This window comes from Haemorhous mexicanus, chromosome Z, assembly GCF_027477595.1.
Source record: "Haemorhous mexicanus isolate bHaeMex1 chromosome Z, bHaeMex1.pri, whole genome shotgun sequence".
NCBI classification, from domain to species: domain Eukaryota; kingdom Metazoa; phylum Chordata; class Aves; order Passeriformes; family Fringillidae; genus Haemorhous; species Haemorhous mexicanus.
The window spans coordinates 29,417,251-29,442,627 of record NC_082381.1 but is presented as its reverse complement, the minus strand read 5'-3'; the positions used below and the strand labels follow the sequence as shown (position 1 = coordinate 29,442,627).

General features: G+C 47.5%; 1 protein-coding gene across 1 annotated transcript in view; it reads left to right on the top strand.

Annotated features, from left to right (window-relative positions):
- Positions 1 to 21,206, top strand: part of LOC132322469 (serine/threonine-protein kinase PAK 2-like) — a 50,639-nt gene extending 29,433 nt beyond the window's left edge. Inside the window, exons 3-10 of the mRNA XM_059836955.1 lie at positions 11,023 to 11,157; positions 11,432 to 11,764; positions 14,643 to 14,755; positions 15,412 to 15,529; positions 16,178 to 16,277; positions 16,714 to 16,910; positions 19,599 to 19,736; positions 21,106 to 21,206. Coding sequence (XP_059692938.1) covers positions 11,023 to 11,157; positions 11,432 to 11,764; positions 14,643 to 14,755; positions 15,412 to 15,529; positions 16,178 to 16,277; positions 16,714 to 16,910; positions 19,599 to 19,736; positions 21,106 to 21,204 — 1,233 coding nt within the window. The 3' untranslated portion in view covers positions 21,205 to 21,206. The remainder of the gene's footprint in view (positions 1 to 11,022; positions 11,158 to 11,431; positions 11,765 to 14,642; positions 14,756 to 15,411; positions 15,530 to 16,177; positions 16,278 to 16,713; positions 16,911 to 19,598; positions 19,737 to 21,105) is intronic.
- The last annotated feature ends 4,171 nt before the right edge of the window (positions 21,207 to 25,377 follow it).

Genomic DNA, 25,377 nt, shown 5'->3' with positions numbered 1-25,377 from the left:
TGCCCCTGTGGCTTCATTATTTTACAACCATCGGTGACAGAGATGAAGGACTTTGCTCGGTCCTGGCTGGGGAAAGATTGAAAAGGGGGGATTAGAAAATATTCATTTGGTCTCCTTTTCCGTAGACTAGCTGGTTTCATCTCACCATGTCTGCCTGTCTTTGGCAGAGTTGGCATAGTTCTCATGATTTGAGTAAGCTCTAGCAGCAGGAAGGGGCAGCATTTTTGTCAGCATTGATATCAAAGCTAAAGTGCTGCCCCATGGATGGATGTTGCTTTATTCAAGGGATTTCTAGCCTAGAGTTGTAGCGAACTCACGCTGGTGTCTTCCCAAATGGCATTGCCTTTTTCTTTGCTAAGGAATCACCTCTTCTTTTTCTACCCCCATGTGGGGAGAGTTCCATGCAAATGCCTCCTGCAGCCAACTCTTGTCACTCTAGACTGACAAAGGAGATCTTGCAGTGGAGAGAGACTCCCTAGAGGTGCTGTGGAGATCTGAAGGGGGAAGCTTTGTCTCTTAGTCTTGAAGTCTTGTTGGGGAGCAGCTTGGGCTCTGGGGGACGGACACAATTGATGTTTATCCAAGACTTGCAGGTTCATTGCTGAACTTCCTGACAAACCACAGAGACTTTGGGGTTGTCATACTGGCAAACAAATTTCAGTCTGGGGAAGCATTTTTGAAAGGCTTCAATTCTTTTTCTGCCAATGTTTCTGCAGAAATACTGTCATCATCTATCACTTCCAGAGATTCTTTTCCTACATTTGGGGAATTCCTTTTGCTGCCCTCCATAAGATCAGGCCAATTCCCAGGGTTCCTTCCCAAACTGAGGTGGAGCCCATGGCGTCCACTCTCCAGCTGGAACAGAAGGGAGCACAGAGGTTGCTGTTGTGGGAGAGGAGCTTCCCTTTCCTGCCTGCTTTCCCTTTGGGACATGTTGGTGTATGCTCCTTTGCTAAAGGCAGGTTTAAACTCTGAAGCAGTTGTGTTTCTAACTGCTCCCTCCTCAAGCTCTTCTGTGGGTATCCTTGGAGAAAAGGCCTTCTGGTGGGAGCTCCCCATGGGCAGATTAAGGAAGGAGGTTGATATTTCAGGGTTGTGACTGCTGAAAGCAGTTGATTACCAGAGGTGTCCAGAGCTAAGAGGGGCTCCTTTTCTCACCTGCCTGCAGAAAACGAAAGTTGCAAAGTGGGAATTTCTTTTCTGGAGATGGCCACCAGGGGTGTTTTCCAAGAGATGGGCTGGCAGAGAGGCAGGTCTTGTGCTGAAGTGGCTTTGTGTTTGTTTTGCTGAAGGGGAGGGTCAGAGATGCAGACACAGACAGCAGCTGAAGGAACAGTGTAATTTACTGTAATGCAAAAGTGCAAAAAAGGGTCAGGAAAGGATAAGCTAAGCAATGCACCTCAGCATTATTACAAAAGGCTGCCTCTGGTGATTAAGAAGGATACATCACCAGGTACCCCAATCCTTTCCCCTTCCCCAGAGCCGCACATCTGCTGGGAGAAGCTGTTCCAGCCAAGCCCTGTTGATCCACGGCCGGGAACCAGGAAATCCAGCGGTGCCTCCGCCTTTGCCGGCCTCGAGGCTTCCGACTGCTCTGTGAGAGTAGTCCAGCTTTGATAGTGCTGGACGAGCAATGTGCCAGAGCTTCTGCTGGGGAGACAGCTGGTTTCATTCTCCTCTTGGTTTTCTCCCTGACCTTGCCCAGGGCTCAAGGAGGAACCAAGGCCAGGTGTGGCCTTGTCCATTTCCCTACTGCCAGAAGGTGAAGACGTGTTTCACCAGTGAATGGATGCATCAATCCTTTTGATAGTAATACTTGCTTAAGGAGCAGATACGTAGAACATTTGGTTGGAAAGATCATCTGTAGGACAGCTTTGGCTCTATCTCCACAAATCAGCCAATATCCATTTGGTAATTGTTGTGGGGTCTCATCTAGGTCATCTACTCGTCAGCATTTTCACCCTTTGTGGGATCTGGGGTAGTACAGTTGCACCACACTCTTGAGTTTCTATTCTCAGGATGATGGGGAGTAACATTTAACTGTGGATCTCCCTGGTACTGAAATGCAGCACAAAATTCCACTACCAGTGAACCAAGAATTCCAATTCTTGAGGTTGAGAAGGTGCTTTAAGAAGATCAGGGGCCCAGTGATGCCAGGTGGTTATGGGATTGGTCTCACTGGCAGCCTCACCCCAATATTTGTCACGACTGGGTATTGCCACTCCTTGGCTTGCGCTGGCACCGTGACCAGACAGGTCTCAAAGGGTTTGTCTGGGCTCGAATTGGTCAAACACATGGTGTCTGAGATTGCTGACTTGGCTAAAGCAAGGCAAACATTCCTTTTTGGTTGATCTCCAGGCATATCTGCACTGCAAAAGCAAGCAAGCAAAGCTAACAATCGCCAGGATATCATTTGCTCAAACTCCATGTTCCTGTTCAGCTGCTTTTTGGAAAACGCTTCCCCATCTATTTCAGTTCTCAAGCAAATCATTTAGCGCTTTTTCAGGGACATGCCAACTAAAAGGCACTAAACTGTTCCTCCAACATTCAATTTTTACAAACTGGGATTTCTTAGAATTCTTTTTAACACAATGGACACCACACTTTTGCTAAAAGAGCTCTGTGATATTAATAATTTTCACAATCCAAAAATCAACATAAAACTCAAGATTTGTAGCTTTCACAGGTTGAAAAGGGAGTGTCTGGCATGAACTGTAGTTTCTCTGTGCAGCTCACATCTGCATGCTCATTTCCCTGCTCATGGAATTGTCAGTGCACTCTTGTGGATGAGACAGTTTCACGTCCTTCACGGAGATCCACTTGGGTGGGGCACCTGTGGAAATACAAGCATACCCTTTGTCCCAAGTGATTAGTGGAAATGGTCCTTCAGTTTGTCCTAACTCAGGGTTTCTGATCAAAAGCGGAGGATTTTATTTCAATTTTGCCTGTGTGCTCTTTAGAAGTGCCTAAAAATTGGAGGATTAGGTTCTGCAAATGAGCTATTCAGAACATAAAGACATGGAAAGCTTTGCTCAACCTCATCAGAGCTGTTGCTTGGGCCACTCCCCATTTTATTGATCTAGAATAAGCTTTAGTGTGTGGTGTGTCCTTTCAACAATTGCCTGACCTGTGTGGGAATAGTGAATTCCAAAAGTGTGGCAAAAACCCCAGTCCATCAAAAATGGGGCCATGTTTTGAGCTGTGTATGTGGGGCCATTTGTTGTTTTTTTCCTGGTGGGGGATCAGTTTGGTGAGATCTGGACCCCGGTCACACTGACAAGGAGAAAAGCAAATGATGAGAGACACTCTTCCTTCTTGGGACCAAAGTCCCACAGCTTTAACAGACAACAATTCCAAGAGAGAAAGGGAGCATCCAGGAGAGGAAAGAGGATGTCCAGGAGAGGAAAGAGAGTTTCCACCTCATGGCAGGAGATTTTAAACTCTGCGGGAGGGGGGACGGTAGAAAGGAACTACCCTAGTTCAACATACATAAACCACCACATTGCAGTTTTCTGCATTAATTGCTGCACTTGTTGCAAACAAAATCCTAAAATCTCCCCAAATGCAACCATACAGTCCCATGTGGGACCACCTGTGACCACAATGTGGGAGAAAAACCACACAACCCCCCTGTATAGCCAAGCACCCGGTGTCACAGGGAATACCAACCCCTGCACATAGAAAGTCGGCACACACAAGCTCACCGGGAAAGAGGCATCTCTTTATTAGGGGGCAGAGTGCTCACTTTTCTCAACACAACACACACACCATACACCACAGCAGCATCCATCCTCATCATCTTCCTCAAACATTCACACACTCAAAACACAACTACAGTAACAACACACAGTAAAAATAGCAGCAATAAAACAGGATTTGCTCAATTCACCCCCAGAATTGCTAGCAGGTCATTATTGACCCAGCAAATCCTTTCTGCCGGCAGCCAGACCCAAACCCAAACTGTACAGGCGTAGGTCGTGCGCAGGACATCTCTGTGTGACTTATGAACAGCCCTGCCCCTGCGTACGCCTTAGGGGTTACTTTATAGACAGTTGCACATACCCTTTATCCACAGTCCCAGCAGTCTTGTCTGTCCCCAACGAGGAACAGCCGAGAGCGGAGGTCCCTCCAGGAAAGGAATGTCCTGGCAGCGCACAGAGACCTCCCCGGTTGTTCTCGCTGGAGCAGAGAAGCGTTCCTGCTGCGGTCACAGTTGAAGTGTGGAATAGAACTCGCCTCTGGTTAAAGTTAGAAGGTGGTATGTTTATTACAGCGCCAGGCACACGAGGAGTCGTCTCCTAAAGACATGTGCGAGGAATCAGCAGCTCTGGGTCTCTACTTACCTAAAAAAGTCTTACATATTTATAAAAGTCCCAAAATGCCTACTACATATTCATTAGCTTACATTGCCTTCCACCACTTTGTATTAAAATGGATTATAATTGAGTCCAAGTTCCTTCTAGTTTGTGCCATCCTTCATTTCGAAGGGGTTGTTGGGTTTTAAAGTGGGGCAAGGTCTCCTTCTGATGAAGGCCAAGACGTCTTCCTCAATTTGACCTCTTTACTTATGACCTGTTGGCAGGCTTTCGGACCCCTTGACTATGGCTGAAGTTTCAGGGCCCAGGTGCAGGCTACAGTCCTCTTCTTTGTCACAATGAAATCCATGTCCCATCCTGCTTCTTTAAACTTAGTAAAGACAGGCAAGTGATATATTACCCTAGCCTTAACTACTTTATCTGCCAAACATTAACTACCCGTTATTATTTCTACTCTCCCTGCTTTACTCTTTCGCCCTAACTAAATCTTGCTAAAATTTTAACTCTTCCAGATCTTTTAAATCCTTGATTCTTTGGTCTCATCTCAGGCTCCAGCCATGTGTGAGATGATGCGATAAACTGAAGAAATTCCACTCCTGAGCAGGAGGTAAAAGGCCTGGTTCTTGGCTGGAATGGTGAGAAGGATGAGATGGACACCGTTTTGATCCAGGGGATATCCTGAAAGTGCACTGCCTACCTGCGCCTGCCGCCGAGCACCACGCTCCATCTCCTTCTCCTGCTCAGTGGAGTTTTAGGAATCCTGGGGTTGGTATGGATTATTTGCTACTGCAACTAATGGAAAAAATTTGCTTTGCAAGCCCAGTTGTGTCTTAGGTTCTTTTGTGCCTGGGTCTCCTCCTGAACCTGTGGCAATGACCACCAGGGACGTTCAGGGAACTCCTAATCTCATGTCAGTAAATTCTGAGAAGTGATTTAAGTAACAAAAAGTCAGTAAGTATCAGTCAGTAAATCAACTAGTTTGGGGGAATATTTAGCCTTTGAGTATCAGCAAAGTATTGAATATGTCTTAGTTCCATGGATACAAACTAGTAAGTGAGATTGCTGGGTGTGCAGATGTTAGGGAAGGGATTCCCCACACACCCAGGGCTGAAATCCATTATTGCCTCCTTTCTAACCCTGAGCTGGCAGCAGGGATCGGGCCCTGCTTGGTAAGATTCATTTTGAAGACTTCTGTTGAGCAGGTAAGAAAGGTCAAAATGAAATCTTGTCCAGCTGTTTCCCTCTGGTTTACCTGTTTGAGGGTTATAATTCTGTGCTGCAGGTGTCCTGGGTGTGTGCAGAGCAGTGCAGCCCCACAAACCCCTTGGTTTCTCCACAAGTTGCCATGCCTTGTTCCCAGGTGTGCCCAGCTCTGGCAGGAGAAAGAGCCCGCAGCGCAGTGGGCACCGTGCCCTGCCCAGCTGGGGCTCTCTGGCACAGAGCAGCAGCAGCGCCAGCACCGTTCAACCGCTCCTGCCTTGGCTTCCCCCGGGACACAGAGGCCCCTGGAAATCAGCACTGCCAGTCGCGTTCCCAGCCTGGAGCGGCTGCTGCTGTCGGGCAGATGCTGCCAGTTTGACTGCTTCCAAAGGGGAATAAAGGCAGAGATGTACATGCACCAGAGCCCTGGCCATGTCCAAGAAACGGGCAAATATGTGGGGAGATTTGTTAGGAACGATTTCAGCTGTTATGCCAACAGTGGCTTCTCTCCTGGTTCTGTGTGTTCTAGATGAGTAATGCAATGGTTGGCTCTGACAATTAAGAAGTAGATATGATGTGGATGTTCAACTGTGTAGTGATGGTATTGTAATATATCCTCCCACAGTCCTCTTTCCCCTCCCCCTTGTAACAGCCTTGGTAGTCAGGGCATTTGGGGAGGGCTGGCTTGTGACCAGGAGGCAGGGTGTAACAACAGCTGACCTCCAATGAAGATGCAAGAAAGTAATCCCCAGCAATGGTCAGCAGAGAAAGAGCTGACTGGCCAAACTTTTGGAGGGGCTAAGGGTATAAAAGGCAGAGCATCCTTTTTGTAGATGAGCATATGGCTGTTTGTCATGGAGACTCTCAGTGCTACAATCTTTCCTTATTCACTCCTTTGATAAGGTTTAATAAACCTTTAAAATTTTAGAAGTGAGACTCAATTCTCACATGTGCAATGCTGTGGGCCATTTTCTTGGTCTGGTTTCCTTTGCTTGTGTCCCATCTGAGTTCGCAGTTGTGGTACAGGCTGTAGGTGCTTGGGGCACTCTTGGAGTTACTCTTGGATCCCCTGAAGAACAGGGTTTGGCCCATGAGGGGAATTTGTGCTGCTTTGTGACAGGGGAGAACTTCCCAGGCTCTTTTGTGTTTGCTGTAGGAAAGGTTGGTTACTGCTTTGCATAAATTCACAGACCAGCAGAGAGGGTTTGCTTTGTGATGTCAGGGCATGGTTGCCACGTCATCGTGGTGACATCAGAAGGTTGCCTTGGTGCATGGAAGGGCCTGAGTGTCAGAGCAGCCCTAGAGCTTGCTCAGAGCAGGAGCATCCTCCTGCTTGAGGCATTTGTCAGGTTGCAGCTGCACACTGACAGGAGCCTTGTTTTTCCAACTGTTGCAGCAAACTTGCTCAACAGTGCTAAAATGATTCATCCTCTTGCTACTGCAGCATTTGCTGCATATGGCGTTTCTTTTTCCATCTATTATGTGACTCACTTTGCACGTAAGTAGAGGTTTTCCTTCTCCTTAGTTTAAGGTGTAACCTTGCCTGCCTTTTGTATGTCTTCCTGCCCTTTCTTAGTGCCTGAGTTTCTGATTTAGAAACAGAAAGAGCATTAGGATGCCACTGGTTTGGTGAAGCTGCTGTCACGACGCTCAGCTAAAAAGGGGGAGTCTGAAGCCACAGGGGCAGCATTTGCAAGGGAACCTGCAGGGATTCTCTTCCCTCCACGGGAGAGTCTGTGGCAGCAGAGTCTGTCATTTCCTCCGTTTGCTGGGACAAGCGAGCCAGCTTTGAAAATGTAGACTGGGAGACCTTCTTGGAGGGCCTTCTAAAAACTCTGCAGTTGTTGCCAGAATTCAGGGAAAGCTTCTTCCTTTCTAAATTTTGTCATGAAAGGATTTGACCTAGGTCCAACTTGACCTTTGACTGAGTGCTAAAATAGTGATTCCCTTGCAAGGAAGTGCAAACTCTAAAGCAGTGAGTGTCTGCTCCTGATCCCTGGAGCTGCTGCTGTGCTGTTTCACAATAGAAGTGCCACAGCTCAGGGGGATTTGGGGAAGCTTTTCTGGGACACTGTTTCTAGCAAGTTAATGAGAATTAGTGGATGCAAGTGATTAAAAAAAAATATATATGAAGGAGAGGATTTTAAAAGTAGTTTTATGTGTTTGGTAGAAGAGAAGCAGAGTGTTTAAAAACAATTTGCATTTTCTTGATCATGTTTGTATTCACTGGCAAATACAAATACACGTTGGTATTTACTGGCCAAACAGGCCCAAGTGTAGGCACAACCAAAAACATTGTCCTGATCTTTGCTGGCTGTGTGTATGAAATGTGTCTCCTGCAGAGATTTTGTGAAACAGAAAATCATCTCTGTTTGGGTTGACTTGTTGTGTGGGATTTAGCAGCCCAGGCAGTTTTCTGACAGCATCTGGTTCATTTTCCCTTGCCCACTACAGGTCACCTGAAGCATGTATTCAGCAGTGCTGATCCTGAGGTGAGTGAGAAAGGAACATTTCATGTTCCTGGTGTTTAAGAATTGTAGAGTGAGCTAAGAGCTTGGCCAGTAGCTGTAGAGTGTAGAGGCCCAGCTAGGAAGGCCAAAAAAAAATCCATTTTCATGCCTGCAACAAAATAACGGAGGCATAGATTGATATTTAGTCACTTCAATCCCAGAGCTTTGAAGAATTACAAAGCCAGTTTTGTAGAGAGAAAATTGCTTGCTGACAGCAGGTAGGGCGGAATATGTAACTAAGAGCAATTTCCTGTAGAGCTGAGTTAGCCCATTTTAATTTAGTCAGTGACTTAGAATTCAATTCTGTTGGGGAAAAGGGCAGGATGTGGATGTTCAGGGACATCACAACACAACCAATATGGTCCAGTGAAGCCAAATTTATTATCCCTAAAAGGATTATATTTATATTAATTTATTACTCTCCACGCGTCTCTAGCTGTTCACACGTCTAAGACAGGATTCTGATTGGATCATCTGATTGTTCACGCGTCTGACTGTAGTTTTCTGTCCCACCCATGAACTGTCGTTTTCCTTACTCTCCCAAGCTCACTGACAAACTTGCTGAGTCCAGTTGACTCTTCTTGCTTCTTTTTCAAGGATATACAGACCCCATTTTCTGAATATGTCCATTATTGTTTGTGAACATGTCCATTGTCCATTATCCCAAGCAGGCTGGATTGTGCATCGGCTGAATATGGCCATTGTCCTGCAAAAACTCCTCAATCTGCAGAAAAATCCTCGACACTATTCCCCTCAAACTTTATGATATATACTTAGATGATGTGGTTGTAGAACAGGAAGGCCATCTAGAAATGGTAGATGCTGTATCAGAAGTCAAATGGGCACCTTTGTGGCTGGGGAGCTGCGTGGGCCAAAAGGATGCAGGGCTGGCGATCCTGAGCAGCTGAGGATGAGGCAGCGTGTGGCCAGGTGGCCAAGAAGGCCAAGGGCATCGTGGCCTGTGTCAGCAGCAGTGGGGCAGCAGGAGCAGGGCAGTGAGCCTCGCCCTGTGCTGGGCAGCGCTGCGGCCACAGCTGGAGTGCTGTGTGCAGCGGTGGGCCCCTGGGAAGCAGGAAGTGATGGAGCGGCTGGAGCGTGTGCAGAGAAGGCCACGGGAGCTGGGCAAGGGGGTGGAGCACAAGGCCAGTGAGGAGGTGCTGGGGGAGCTTTAGCCTGGACAACAGGAAGCTTATGAGGGACCTTCAGCATCCCCTCACTGCATCCCAATATATTAGACACTTGCGGTAGTGACATTTCCCTCTGGTTTTTGCTGTTTTATTTTTACTTGCTTGGAGGAGGAGCCCTGTATATTTTCTCTTTTTCCACCATCTAAGGTGCTTTTCCTCAGTATTTCCTGCTTGTTTCCAGTACTGGGATTGGTTCTGCTTGAATTTTAATTTCCAAGGTGTCACTTCTGGAGGATGCTGTAGTTTTGCCTGAGATCACATAGTTGAGGGCAAGGAGGTTGGTTCCGAAGGATGTGTTCTGGTGCCCGGTCAGTCAGTAGGGCCTTGCACATCACTTTCAGGTTAACTGTGCCCATGCCCTTTTGCAGCCCAGGGAATCAGTATGTGTGGTGTTTGGGAATTGAGCAGGAAATCAGTGCCCTTGCATTCCAGCTGGTCCTTAGAGATCAGAGGAGCTAGAAGGGACTAGGCTGCATTTCTGTTTACAGCCATTTCAGCACCATCAGTGTGGTCGAGTCCAAGAGGAGAAAGTGCCCCAGCACAGATGCACAAAGAGTGCAGTTCCCAGTGCAATGCTCTGGGTCTGATTGCGTTCCATAAGGACCTACAGGCTCCAGATTCCCCAAGAGTGTGGTTTATTGAAGCAACAGGAGAGCAATCTCAGGATTGCTGCTGATCAGGGCAATGGCTACCAAGTATGGATGTGTGCAGCAACAGAAAGGACAGTAAAGAGAATTTAAAAGAGTGAGATATATCTGTCTGTCTCTCTGTCTGTCTATCTAGCTAGCTAGCTAGCTAGGTATCTAGCTATCTATGCTATGTAACATTTACATTATTGAATCTTCCCACCTCTGCTCCAAAGCAGTTGGAGGTGCAACACTCACCTAAAGACCTAAAGCATCCCTTTCAGGAGAGGATTAGAGACACCTTCCATTGACCAATTCTGGGCAGACAGAGATGTTTCCCCATCCAGATATGGTGGTATTTTCTCCTCAGAGCTATTTTCCTCCTCCAGTCTCTTGTCCTTTGAAGTCTCCGGTTAATTCTTTAGTTTTCTGCCTGTCCAAGTGAGGTGGAACAATTCCATGTCTAGGTGCTGTTTGGTGACTCTGGTCATACATGCCAGGCGTTACAGGACACATGGGTTCCTTCACTGGAATCCCCAGGAGTGTGTAAGTGCATTGTTAATGGGGTCTTAGGAGAGTCTCTGTTACTGCTGGTCAGAATTCTTAGTTGACAAAAGAGGGAGAAGAAACACCTTGGTCCTCCTCCATATACTGAGGTGGCCATAGAGGCTCTGTGGCCTCCATCAGAAGATCTTTGCACGCATCCTTATCTCCTGAATGACTAGGGTTTCTAACAAGAGTGTAGATGTCAGGAAGGCAGGAATGCTGGTGCAGGCCTGATGTGAACTTGAGCTCCAGAAGTGTCTCTCACAAGGATTGAGCTCACCCAGGAAAATCCCTGCAGAGCCACGATGGAGCTGTAAGACAGGGTGGGGTGTTAGTCGCTACTGAAAGACAAACAGGACGTGGCAGAAGCAGAGGGAGGCCCTCACCAGACCTTTGGGACATGCCACACCTTCCCTGTCAGCTGCCTGAGAGGCTGTTGGAGCTTCAGTCCCAGATGGCCCCTGATTGTAGGGCCAGGGTCACTTTGGAATCTCTGCCTCGCTGGCACGGGCAGAGAATGACCCAGAAGAGCAGCAGCACAGTCCTTTGGGAACATGTGAGCCCATCAGTGTTTGAGTCTTGGCCCACAAAGGTCATATGGGAAGTTGAAACCCATCATCTCTTGCTCTCTGTGCAGCTCCTTCTAGAGGAAAATCAGGAGCAGGCTGCTTCACCAGAGAAGCCGTGCCAGACTCAGGCAGAGCTGTTCCCAGCCCGAGAGCAGGAAGAGCAGCTCAGGCAGCAGGTGGAAGAGCCAGAGCAGAATGGCCAGGTAATCCTGAGTGGCCAGGTGACAGAGAAAAGGGCAGGAAGAGGGGCATAAACTAGAGCTCTTGGGACTGAGGAGGCCAGGAGTCCCACAGGCACTGGAAGCCCAGAGCCTTGGAATCTGCAGAGAACAGCACCGGGACACGAGGGTGTTATTGGAAGCAGATGTGGGTAGGGAAGCAGAAAGAAGTGGCTGAATAAATGGGATTTGGAGGCTGCAAGAGGTAAAAGCTGAGCCTGATGGCAGCTCCCAGTCACTTGCTCTGCACTGTGTACAGAACATCAAGTCAGAGACACAAGCAGAGCTGCCCGAAGCTCAGAGTGCCATCATGGCAGTGAAGAGGAGGAACAAGGATGACATGAGAGGAATTCAAAAGATGAATCTCAGTCAGCACAGGGGCGATCAACAAAACCAGGTGAGGGAAAGAATGGCAGCCACTCTACTCATGAAACAGAGTCCTCTCCCTTGTTCACAGAACATCAAGGAATACCTGCAGGAAGAGCTGCAGAAAACTGAAGCTAGGATCAAGGCATTGGAGAAGAGGCTGGAGGAAGAAATGAAAATCATTACAGAAAAAGTTAATCCCCTCCCTCAGGCTCCAGAAGAGCAAGTGAGTGAAAGAGGGATAGCCACTGCAGTCAGCAAACTGGTGGTTTCTGCCCTTCTTGCCTTTCCAGTTCAGAGCAGCAGGGAGTGGGGTGATGCCTCTCAGTGCCATCCTGCTGTGGTCTTTATCACAGCTGCTCTGAAGGACATTTCCTGGGGCTGCTGAAGAGCCTTGTTTCTTGAGGTGTTTTTACAGGGGAACATGGTGATCCAAATGGAGGATTGAAACAAGCTGTCTGTATCCCTTGTGAATCTGTTCATTCCCTTTCCTTACAGTCAGTGACTCCTGGCTGACAGGGACAAGCTGTAGTCTCTGACTGTATTTTTCTGTTTAATTTGAGGTGCAAGTGTTGACATCTCACCGGGGAGCCTGCAAAGTCTTCCAGCAAATGTCTGGCAATGGAGGGCCCCATGTTAGGAGTGAGGTACAGGTACCATCCCCACCAGAAGTGCAGGTTAAGCATGACCTGAAGATGGTGCAGGAAAAGAGGACACAGTGGGAGGAGAGAACATTTCAACAAGGAGCTACAAGTGTGTCTGCAGGCTTTGAAAGGGGAAAGGAATCCTTGAGAGGAAGTGGAATGGTGACTGTGGCAGTCATCTGTCTGAAAATCCATGAAAACCAAACATGAATCTGGCAACGAACCCGAGTAGAGCTAGCCTTTGGTTTTGACCCATCCAGTTTAAAAAGTGGACATCCAAGTAATCCATTTTAAGAGCCCTGGATGTGGCTGACAGCACCTTCCTACGTGCTTGCATTTCAAAAAGGGATCTCAGGATAATCTCTGCCAGCCACCTTTCTGACATAAATTCATTTCTTGTCCCAGATCTCCGCAGGCTCTGGCACCAAACCTGCAGCAGCAGCAGCATTGTCTAAAGGAGCCTTTGCTCCCCGACCTGAGAAGTGGAGCCAGGGCAGTTTGTTCACCTCCCGCGCTGACCCAGCTGCTGCTCAGCAACAGGAGACCGAGGGTGACTCCCTGGAGCTGCTGAGTATGTCTGCTGTATTTCTTGTCTGAGGGACAGTGCAGTGTGTGCACGTGTCAGCACAGCCGTACCAAATGTTTCTGCTGAGTTTGGTATCATGGGGACATTTCGGATTCCCCAGAGGAACTGCAGTAGAAAATCAGTCTCTGTGCTGGCCACCTGTGCTCAGAGCTGTCTGCCTGGTTGTTGTTGTTACCCCGGTGACCACAAAGGGCTCAGAGCTCCAGGCACTGGGGCTGCCTTTTGTATCTCCTGGAAGCTGGAATCTCTACTTTTAAGTCAGTGTCTTGCATTTTGTTTCCCTCAGGGAGATTGGTGAACCCCATGGAAAATCCCACTATGAAATACACTGAGCTGGAATATATTGGCAGCGGGTGAGTCCAACTGCAGGCACTTCTACACAGCCATGGGCCAGGTGTTTTTCTGGTGGAATGTCTATCCAGCGTGAAGTCAGGCCAGCTGCAAATTTGTTGAGTCACTAGGGATAGATTGTCCCATCTCTCAGTGCTACTGAGAATTGGTGAGTGGGCTCCAAAGGCATTGTCAGAGACATCTCCATGCTGCTGAGGCCTTGCCTGCATCATGGAACAGGACCTGGAAGATCTCCTTGTCTCTCAAGAGTGGAAAAGTTCTGTGTTGATTTCCCTAGCATTTTTGGATGTCTCTAAATCATACAGGCACACTGATAAAAGAGAAAGAAACTTGCTTGCCTGAAAGAGCAACCTACTCCCTGATAAGGTTCAGATGAAGTCCTCATGAATATTTCTTTCCCATGGGTTTGCTGAAGGAAATCCTTAATGGTCAGGTTAGGAACCACACGGTTTAGAAAGTGAAACCCAAGATGAAAGAAGAAGCTGTCTTTAGGAGCTGAAGCAGGAAACTCCAATGCTTCAGCGACAGGCCCAGTGCCCATGCACTTGAGGGGAAAATGCATCATCTGCCTGCTGGCAGAGCTCTCCTACATCCTGCAGCTTTTAGGCATTTACAGCAGAGATCTCCTGTGTGGGCTGGTTTTCAGTGCAAGATCTAAATGGCCTCTCCTTTCTCTGCTTCTGTTTTGTTTCTAGGACTTTTGGAGATGTTTGTAGAGTGCTCGACAATGCCACAGGAGGAGAGGTAAATGTCATCAGCCCCTGGAGACTCTGCTGCTCTTGAGGGGCTTTCCCCTCTGTTGGGTGGGAGCTGTGGCTGGAGCTTTGGGTAGAGCTGTGCTGAAAAGGCACAAGAAGCACAGACTGGGGCCAGCCCATGAAATACATTTGGGACTTTGTCCTCCTCAGCTGCCGGAAAGAAGGCACGGAGGGCAGCGGTTCCTTTCAGAGAAAGAGGCGCTCACTCGCTCTCCATTGCTGCAACAAAGTTGGTGCCTTAGGGCACCTCACTGCTCTTTGGGGCTACAGCTTCAGAGTCCTGAATTCTCATTTCTGGCTGCCAGCAAATACCTCTGAAAGTTACTGGTAGCTCCCTAGCCACCTGCAGTGTGCACTTGGGAACTGCACGTAGGGAGATTTTTAGGGACACGCAGGGTGTCCCTAAAAGCCTTAAGCCCTGCCCATAGCCCAAGATGTATCCACAGAGTATTAAGGCATGGATTACTTCTTTTGAACCCTAGACAGAGCAGCAGAGAGTGTGGTCAGAGGTTTGTGGGTGATACTTGAGACACCACTGTTTCCAAGTGGACAAGGCAAAACGTCAGTGGCCCCATGTGTCCTGGAACTGGCCCCAAGGGAGCAGAGAAATGGGCTGTTGGAATGTCAGTCCCCAATTATTGCAATGCCTAATCACAAGGCAGTTTGGCACAGCTCAGCTGTGTTATTGCAAAATCACTCGCTCCATGTGAATTGTGGTCTCGTGCCACTGACTTCTCAAGTTACTGATTTTCAATGTCATTTTAGGTGGCCATAAAGAAAATAAATCTTCAAGGACTGAGGAAGAAGGAACTAAAAGTCAATGAACTCATGATCATGAAAATGAATAGGAATCCACAGCTGGTCAACTGTTTAGACAGGTGAGTTTTCTTTTGTCCCATGAATGTTTGTTCACATATTACAAACAAGCAAGGTAAAAGCTGGTTTTAGTCAGTGGCAGAAAATAGAGCTGTAATTATTGGCTAATTATTATTGCTCTTTTCATCCCATTGAATGGGAAGAGATTGCATTCTGTCTGCATGAGTCTTCCCTGGCCTATGGTCTTTGAAAATAATTCAAAAACTTTGATCAGTCACATCCTACTAAATCAATTGCCTCTATATTCACAGCCACCACTTTGTTTTGGGTCTTGGATTTTTTTCAAGTGTCTTTTTATGGCCAGATAAAGTAACAAGGATTTCCCTTGGATTGTTGCCACTGTTTTCCATTGCTGTGCATGCCAGGAAGCCTAGGTGCTTTTTTCCAGAAGCAATATGCGTGACAGGTTTTTTATCTGGGCTGTTACTAAACTGCACTTTTCACTTGCTGGCCATCTAAGACATTTCCTTTTTCACAGCTGGGCCTTTCTCCTTGAGACTGCACAGATTGCAAAAATGCACAGCCAAGAGGCAATGTCTATTCATTTTCTTCTGGCCTTGTCTCAAAGGGACCTGAAAATGAGAATCAACCCCTGTCTTTTCCAAACAGCAACATAGCCATGTATGTTCTTCTCCATGCCCTTGTTTCCTCCTTTCAGCTACCTTGTGGATAAGCAATTCTGGCTGGTTATGGAGTACATGGACGGAGGCACTCTGAGCGATGTCATCAGCAAGACCTACCTGTGTGAAGATGAGATGGCAGCCATCAGTCAGGAGGTCAGCAATCCCATCTGTGTTTCCAAGAGCTTGGGCAGGATTGTCTGGGAAACAGGGGCTCAGACGTGGATTAATTTCCTGTGCCAAGCTTTGTTTCTGTGTTGCTGGTATGCTATGGGCAAGTAAAAGCATCTCAAGTGCAAGGCCTGCCAGTGCCCCTGCCCTCACTGTTTTCAGTGCCAGTACTCCTATCACCTGCTGAAGCTCCTTCCTTCAGGAAGGTGACTGATGTGATACTTCCAAGTCTGTGCTGAGGCCAGCAATAAAACCTTTGTCATGCAGCCTCCCACCCAAAAGTGATCTGCTTCAAAGCAAAGGGAGGGACTTCTTCTTCTTTGGCAAAACCCTTCTTTTGTCCTCTGCATGGTAACAGCACATCCACTGCAGCAGGAGTCATCCTGGCTGGTTTGCAGGGGACAGTCTACAATTTAAGGTGCTGTTGCTCTTTCAAAAGCTGACATGCCTTTCCTTAGGAAGGTCCAGCTCTGCAAGTGTTGGAGCTGCAAGCTCTTCCTCTCAGTAGCACTGTGTTCTGCCATTACTCTCCATTCCCCAGGAAAAGGGATCTTTTAGATTCTTTGTTACCCTTCTTGTGTGATGAAATGACATCACTAATTTTTGCCCTCCTGTTTCTGTTTTCTCTCTCAGTGCCTGCGAGGACTGGATTTTCTCCACTCAAACCATGTGATCCACCAAGATGTGAAGAGTGGCAACATCCTTTTCAGAACCGATGGCTCTGTCAAGCTGGGTCAGTATATTCTTGGCCAGGTGCAGCATTCCAGGGATGTGGGTGTGGGGCTGCTTTCAGTGACTGCCAGCTCCCCAAAAATGGTGCTGGTGGCAGTGCAGGGACCCTGCTGTGAGCTGAAGGCACAATTGGAACGTGCACAGAGGTATACGGAACCCCAAGAAGTCAAGAGTGGCGTTTCTTTCCCTTGCAGGCAGAGGGAGCTACAATCTTAAGCTTAAGGGGAAAATATTCCACTGCTGTGAGCAGTGTTAAAACACCTGGGATTTTTTTAGAAGTGGCCAATTCCATACTTCCTTGGCTAAACCCCAAGAAAAATGAGCATGGACAGTTCTCCAGGAGATTCAACTGTACCTTCTTAGCCTGAGAGGGGGGAATTCTTTTGCTTGGTTTCCTAATTGGAGCTGGCTTTCATGGTTTGTTGTTTTCTCCACAGCTGACTTTGGCCTCTTTGCTCAGCTCACCTCTGAGCAGAGCAGGCAGAGCTCCGTGGCCAGCACTCCTGGGTGGATGGCTCCTGAAGTGCTGACAGGTCAACCATATGGCCCCAAAGTGGACATATGGTCTTTTGGAATCGTGGGCATCGAAATGGTGGAACGAGAAGTTCCTTACTGGAATGCCACTCCTGTCTTGGTAAGGTGCAAATACTCCCTGATCCCTCTGTCTTTCTCACCTGTCCCATGTTCTGGGTTCCGCTGGACAAAATCCCATTGCCATCTGCTGGTACCACTTCCACCAAGGTCCCCTTCTAAAAATGTCTCTGCAGCACTTCAGCATCTGCTCTAGTTTTGGTTGCATCTGAAAGGAAAGTGGCAGTTCAGAAACCTAACCAGTTGAGAAACCTGCCATTTTGGCCTCCAGCAATGCCTGACATTTCTCACTTGGTTTTTGAATACCGTTGGAGCTCTGTTTCTGAAGGACAAGAATTTTTCAGTGCAGAGGTTAGACATGTGATAAATATCCCTTGAAATGGAGGTTAGACCTTCCCAGTTTCAATTGTATAGAAAAAGTAAGAAAACAGGAAAAAGCAAAAGCAAAAAAAAAGCAAACGAAAAAGAAAAAGAGGAATAGACAAAACCACAAGAGCAATGCCCAAGGAGTTCTGCTTGCTTTTTCATTTTTTAAACACAGCCCTTCTCCTCCATTCTGTAGCATCTTTTCCAAATCCTGTGGGTCTTCGAAACTTTCAGGCTTTCAAGTCATCTGTATATTGTTTAGTCCTGTGTGTGGGTGGCCTAGATTAGTTCAGGATGTGTTTTTCTCTGACTGCACTTAGAATTGTACACCAAACCCTTGGCTGTTTCTTGGTACTGTAACAAGATGATGAGCTTGCAGCCAGGTGCCTGGGCTGGGATCCAACATAGGCAGCGGACACCGGTGCTGTGTTCCTTTACCACAGCGTAGGGCCATCTCTGGCCTGCACAGTTCCAATGACAGTGAGGACTCCAGCTCCCCACCATGTCTAGTGGCTGAGCACAGCTGCAGAGGGACAGGATAAAACCCCCTTTGTGACCTCTGGTGGAATGGGAAAAGGAAAGAAAGCCACATAAATTATTTGTACTCAAGGGGAGTGCATTGCCATTTCAGGCTTTGAAATTCTCCTCTGGGTTGAAGAGGATAATAGCAAAGTCTCTTTGGTCATCTATTTCAGTACCACGAGCACAGAGTTATCATTACAGTGGTGGGCATTTTTATGGAGACTCCAAGGCCTCTCGCTGTTGTTAGTTTTGTCTATTTTAGATGGATTCTGCAAGTTGAGGTTTGAATAGTTCCAAGTCTGTGTCTTATGTTTCTAAATACCATCTTGCAAAAGCAGAATGAGCTCTCTCCCTCTGGCTTGTCAGCGCGTTAGAACTTGGTTCCACATGAACCACATTGGATAATGTTCAGCCCATGTCTTGCCGATCTACACTGTAATTCCTTGGCCTGAGGAGTATCAGAAAGACCTGCTGAGCTCCATGAACACTGTCAGCTGCATGGAAGTGAGCATCCTTGGCTTTGCTGAAAAAACTGGAGCTCAGCTTAGATGCTCTTGAGCAGGAGAAAGGCTGGAATCGTCAGGTGTTTCCAGATACCTGTGTGCCCAGAGGGACTGAGTTCTGGGGAGCGGCTGGATGTTTCTGCACATCATGGAATGGGGTTGCCAGAGAGCTCAAGCCTTAGCACAGGCAAACACTCCCCAACTCTTCTCAGGCAATATTTGCTTTGGGTTTCAAGTGTTCCCACTTGTCTGTCTGTGAAGATGCCCCTAAAACCACAATGCAAGCCTCTCAGAACTGCTGTTACATTTCCAGAAATGAAGAGAAGAAGCCCAAACCCAACCAAGCTGGTAGAGTACTGTTTTTTAGAGAGGAACATAATGCCTTGTGCAGTTTCTTCTCACTGGGAAACATGCCTGAAAGCTGGGCATGAGGGTGTAAAGGCCACAGAGTATCTTCTGTTTCTTGTGCAGTGTTGCTGAAACCCTCAGTGACCGCTTTTCTTTCATAGCCCAAGCCACATTCTCCACGTCACCAAGCCAGAGCCTGGTGAGGGGAAAGCCTGCCAAAACCTCCCGTTTTTTCCCTGGCACTTTCTGGGATGGGCCTACCATTAATGTATTGACTTGAGTAGGCAAATGAGCAGAGGGTGACAACAGGGATGGAAACTCTCCTTCTGATTTGACAATGAAAAGTTTTTCTTTTCCATGTAAGGAAAGCCTGAAATTGTCAGACTGCTGAGAGACAGAGCTGCAGGTGGCTTCTGTGTGCCCAAGCAGCCATTTTCATCCCAGTACTTTGTGCATGCATCTTAACGTGTCTGTGTGGAATTTGAGATTTAAATGTTTGTTTCCTTACCTGAGGAATACCTGGTGGATTCCCTTTCTTTCCTTCCCATTACCACTATTGGAAAGAACAAAGCAAGAAGCTTGCTGAGTTTTGTTTTATGGCAACTGTGCGTAAAGGAACGACAAGCACTGCAGAGATACCTTTCATGTCCTAATCCTTGGAAACAGTAGAGTTAGTTCAGCAAAGTCCCTCTTCCAAAAAGCCTGTCATCCTGGTGTGAATCCTCAGGGAAGGAAATGTGCTTTTGGTGATAGAGTTCCCACTAACTAGAAGTCAGTCAATGAAATCAGCTGCCAAGGCAAGATGTGCTGAATGTTGGAAAAGCTGTGGCTGCATCGGGGTTTGGGTTTTTGGTTGGTAAAGGAAAGTCATCTCTGGGTCTCTGCCAGGGCAGAAACTGCCACTGCAGAGTGGAGCTTAACCAATGGGATCTGGGAGAGCAGTTACAGATGGGAAAGAAGCAGGTGGAGCCTGGTGTTTCCTTTTTCCGCAGCCTCAACTCCTGATAGCTACAGGAGGGAGACAAAAGCTGTGGCAGCCCAACCTATTTTCATCTTGCCTGCGAGACTTCCTGAGCTGCTGCCTGCAGAGAGATGAGGCGCGGCGCTGGTCTGCCAAGGAGCTCCTGCAGGTAAAATGTGAAGGGGCTGCAGGTGGAACAGGGTCTGAGGGATGGGCTCCTTTTCCACTGGAGTGCAAGGCATCAGATGAGCCGCCTTCCTCCTCACCTCCACTCTAGGTGCTCTTCAAATGAAAACAGTGAGGAATCCTAGACTGGGCTGGGTTGGCAGGGCTCTGTAAAGGTCCTCTGGTCCAAGTGTCCTGCAATGAGCAGGGACAGCTTTACAGAGATCAGGTTGCTCAGAGCCCATTGCCACCTGACCTGGAAAGGATTCCAGGGATGGGGTACCTACAAGGACTTGGGGAAATCTGTGCCAGTGTTGCACCATGCTCTGAGTAAGCAAGTTCTTCCTTAGACCTACTCTGATTAGATGCCCTTTGTGTTTAAAAATATTTGTCCACATCCTATTGTACCTGGCCCTGTTTAAAAGGTGTCCTCAACTTTCTTCAAAACAACTCTGAAGTCCTAAAAAGTTCCAATAAAGTCTCCCTTGGGCTTGTTCTCTACAAAACTGAAGAATTCCAACTCTATCTGCATTTCTTGAGAGAAATGGTGCTCTGTTTTCTGACTGTTTCTGTTGTCCACTTTTGTAATTTGGTGGGGTGCTCAGTTTTATCTAATGGCAAAAGAATTGAAGTAGAGCAATGCAGGGTACAGAGACATGAAATGATGGTGGGGAAACCCAAGGAAGCCAGTCCCAGCGGAGGGGTCAGAGATTTGGCTGTGGGCAGGAGGGGCTGTGGGGGGCTCACTGTGAGGCTCTGAGGGGCTCCTGGTTTGTGCCCCCCAACCCACCCTCTGGGGTTTTTGACACGCAAACACGGACAGCTGGGAGGGACTTGTCCCAGCCCCATCTGCTGCCTGGAACGCTCAAGCAGATAGGAAGTGCCCCAGGGTCACTGCCAGCTTGTGTGGCAGAGAGGGAACTGCAGGACCCAGTGCCACTGGGCTGGCTCTGCTAGCAAGGAAGGTGCCCCCCAGCACAGGAGGGGCAGGGCATGGAAAGGTAGACACTGCTTTCTGTCCCTGTAGAAATCAGCACAGTGCCTGTCTTTCAAGGATAGGGACCTATGTGAGTCATTGGAGTTTCCTGAAAGATATAAATCCCAGGGAAGGAGAGCACCATTTCTAGAGCACAGGCAGGGGAAAAATCCCAGCAAGATGAAGACATCACAATAAACAGATGAATGGGATTCTGGGCCACGTTTGCCTGTGATGGCAAGGTCCTGCTCAAGACAATGGGGGAACAGATGGTCCCATTGCTCCTCTTTCTCGGTCTTTTTCGGTCCCAGAGGAATCCTGATTGACTCTGTGAAGCACTGAGCTTGGAAAGTCATGGTTCACTGTTCTTTGTTGTATTTTTTTCCCCTGTGGACAGCATCCATTTGTTACTTCAGCCAAGCCAGTATCCACCCTGGCACCACTCATCAACTCAGTGAAGAAGAAGAAGGAGGAGGAGTGGAGAAGAAGAATGTAACAATCAAGATCTTATCTCCATAACCAACTTAGAGTAGGATTGTAGAGTAGGACTCTAGAGTAGGATAGTTGTGTAGTTTGGGTTTCTAGAGTAGGTTTATAGTACAGGTTTCTAGAGTAGAATTGTTAGTAAATAAAGTTTTTAAAACATCAGCTCATTTGGAAGATTCACCTCCTTCTGACCCCTTCAGAAACCTCGGCATTTTCTTCTGAATTGTCAGATGTTTTTAACTGGTGCTAAGTCGCACTGAGGGCTTCTTTGGTACGGTTTGTAAGTGGAGAAGGTTCTTCTTCATTCATCCTCTCCAGACCACGCTGCCTTTGGAATATGTCCCACTGGCTGGTTTTGGCACAGCTGTGGTATTTCTAGTTGAGGCAGAGAAGGCAATGGCATTTGCAGACAAAACCAAAGGAGGAGTGGGGCAGCCAAGACATCCAACATGGATTCAGGCTGAGAGGAATAGTGGATTTTTCTTTACAAACAAGCTGTGGGTCTGCTGGTAGATAAAACTAGCTCTAGGAGATAAAAGAAACAATGAGAAGGATTCCACTGATTGATGAATGGAAAAAGAGATTTGCTTTTACAAGTAAACTTTAGGATTGCTGATAAACGAAATTAGACATTGAGAGATGAAAGAAACAATGGGGAAGAAAAACCCCTAAATTCCTTAAGAATTAAAAATTAAAAGGGAGGGTTATACATTAGAGGGAAATCTCTGGGAAATCTTTGGTATCAGGTGTATCGGGGAGTCTGTACCTCTCAAGTACCTCAGCCAATGGGGAAAGAGAGAAGGGAAATGGGGCCGGGAAATTAGGATAGAAAGGAGGCTGCGTCCTCCAAAAATGCCCTGTGGGCTCTCCTTTATTCAAATATAGCCAGAAAGGACTCCTCTGTCTCCTCTTTGGACATAAACCTCTGGTGTTTGTGGATTAATTTTCCTAACTACTGGGGGTTCTTCTGGGATCTTTCCACCGTCCGGGGCGGTGGGCAGTGAGCGGAGCTGGAGGTGCGCCTCACCCGGTGTGGGTGCTCAGCTCCCCTTGGTGGCGGCCGGCTCCGGGCGATTGGTTGGGTTCCCGAGACTGTCCAGGAGACAGACGAGTGGTGGACCAGGGGGGTCCGTGAAGAGTCCACAGGGACTGACCACTGAAAATCTCACCGGTCACTAAAACGGGATCTTTGAGGAGCAAACCTGGGAGGGCACCCATGGAGGGTAGCACAGGTAATCCTGAGAGGGCACCCATGGAGGATTGCAAAGATAAAGCCGGGAAGGGGGCCCGGCAAAAGGGATGGCAATCCCATAATACCCCCGGAGAGTCCCTTGGGGAGAATGCCGAGGTCTTGGAACAGATTATACATTCACCCAGAGGTAAGTATGGAGATCAGGGTAAAATATTTTTATTTTGTGTGGCCAGAGTATGAGTTGCCAAGGGGGCCACCTTATGGAACAGATAGAATTCGTTTGTGTTGAATTTTGTGGAGTTATTTAGAGGAGAATTGCAAAAGAAGGATTGAAAGGGAATGTGGGTTGATATGGATTAGACAAGCAACAGGAGAAATCAATGTATTAAGGAAAATGGGAGAAGAGGAAAACGGTGAGGATTGGGATGTTTTTCAGCACCTTCCCCCATCTTGTCCTGCAGTGTTGCCAGCTGACCCAGGGCCAGCTGCAGGTCCCCTGTATCCTCAACTCCCGGTGCAAGGGGAGCAGGGAAATGTTGTTCCTACGGCTCCACCTGAGAATAATGATGGTGTGGGGGGAGGGGAGCAGCATATTGTATCTCCCCCTAGAACTAGAAGAGGAACTCAATTTAGGACATCAGAAGCCCCCCAGACCCAAGAGACAGGGGTACACCAGATGCCACTCTGCCAAATTCCTTTGGGGGATCAAGGGGAAGGGTCTGGGTTTGTAATTGTACCCAGGATATAAGAGGTTTAAAAAAAGACTTGCCCCCATATTTGGATGATCCCATAGGGGTGGGGGAAAAGACAGAGGAATATTTGGGAAATGCAGATTATACAAGGAAGGACTGGGATTTTCTTTTGGGGATTTTGTTTGGATTCATCAGAGAAACAAATGCTTTTGCAGAAAGCTCGGCAGCTGTGGGAGGACGAACATCCACCAGCAGCGGGGGGTGCTGGACCTAATGTACCTGCAGTGGATGATGCCATCGCACAGGCTGACCCCCAGTGGGACCCAAATAACCAGGCTAGTCTAGCTCGCCTCCGTGATTACTGTGCTTATTTGATACGGGCTCCCAGAACTGGCAACATAGCTAAGGCTGTGTCGTTAGAACAGGAGAAACATGAAAGCCCTTCTCAGTGGTTGGAAAGGATTAGGGATACCCTGCAAAAGCATGGCAGGATGGATTCTGAGGGGCCAGCCTTTGACACATTGCTGAAGGTACAGTTGGTGTCTAAGTCCTGGCCTGATGTAAGGAAAGGAGTACAGAAAGATGAAGAATGGCAAAATTAACCTCTGGAGGAATTGGTTAGAAAAACACAACAGATATATGTCAGAAGAGATGAGGAAAATGTTAAGCTAAGGCAAAGATGATGGCAGAATTTTTGCAACCCCAGTGAAATAAATCTCAGGGTCCAATGGGTCCCCTGGGACAGAGGGGACGGTCGGGGTCGGCCACAAGGAAGTGGCAGAGGCATTCCCTCCCCAGCATGGGAGAGCCAACCCAAACAGCGGCTGGGGCGAAACCTGGGCGCTGTCTGCCAGGCAGAAAGGCTTTGGAAAAGGGCGTGTCCGCAGAGACAGCTGGACCCTCAGGAGGAGGAAGTCCAGAAGATAATGAAAATGGATTGTTAGGCGTGTCAGGGTCTCCCATTATATCAAGGACTCACCACACTGGAGCCCTTGATAACTTTTAAGGTGGGTCCAGATCGGGAGGAGGTGTGTTTTCTGGTAGACACAGGGACCTCTTGATCCACCTTGAATTTTATACCTAAGGGGGTGAATTTATCAAAAAGGTCACTGGTTATTCAAGGAGTGAGTGGGAAGGATGAAAGAGTGCATTTTATTCAACCCCTTTTAATAGAAATGGGAGACAGGTTTGAAATGCATTAATTCCTGTGTGTTCCTACTGTGATTGTAATTTACTGGGAAGGGAGTTGATGGCTAAAGTGGGAATGCAAATTAGTATTGTAAAAAATGACACAGAGTCCAACACTGTGATATCTTTGTGTAAAATGTCTGAGCAGGCTTTTGCTGAAATAAATCTGGAAGTGTGGGCTTCCCCAGGGCAACACAGAAAGCTAGACATAGAGCCTCTCCAAATTACTTTGAAACAACCAGGACAAGTGGTGTCTAAAAAGCAATACCCTCTTTCAAGGTAGGGAAAGAAGGGGTTACAGCCTGTCATCGAGTCCCTGCGAAAGGCAGGTCTCTTGGAACCGTGTATGTCTCCCTATAACATCCCTATCGGGCCGGTTAAGAAACCAGATGGAACCTACAGAATTGTGCAGGACTGAAGAATAATACATGAAATTGTTGAACCAAGGCGTCCCCCAGTTCCGGATCCTTACGCAATCCTGAGTCAGATCCCTTCTTCACATCAGTATTATTCAGTACTGGATCTGAAGGATGCTTTCTGGGGGTGTCCGATTACAGAGGACAGTAAGAAGTATTTTGCCTTTGAGTGGGAAAAGGAGGAAGGAGGAAAAATGGTAAAGCAACAATTGACATGGGCAGTTCTTCCAAAGGGATACACTGAGTCACCAGTTTTGTTTAGGCAAGCTTTGCAGAAAGTATTAAGGCAGTTTACTCCACCCTCAGGAGTTAGGTTGTTGCAGTATGTGGATGACTTGCTTTTATCTGGGGGACATGAAAAGGTGGTTGAGGAGGTTACTGTAAAGCTGCTTAATTTTCTTGCTAAAAAGGGCTTAGAGTATCTGAAAAGAAGGCACATTTGGTAGAGGAAAAGGTTTGATGATCCCATCAAATATTTGGGAGACATTCTGACTGGAGGGTTACTGTGTATTGATCCAGACAGAATGCAAGGGATTTTACAAGTATCATTACCCCAGACAAAAAATGAGTTATGGCAGTTTTTAGGGTTGGTGGGATACTACTGAGCATGGATTGAGGATTTTTCTGTGGTGGCCAGACCTTTCTATGACTTTTTGGCCCAAGATAGTCCTAATGTCATGGTAGGGACACCAGAA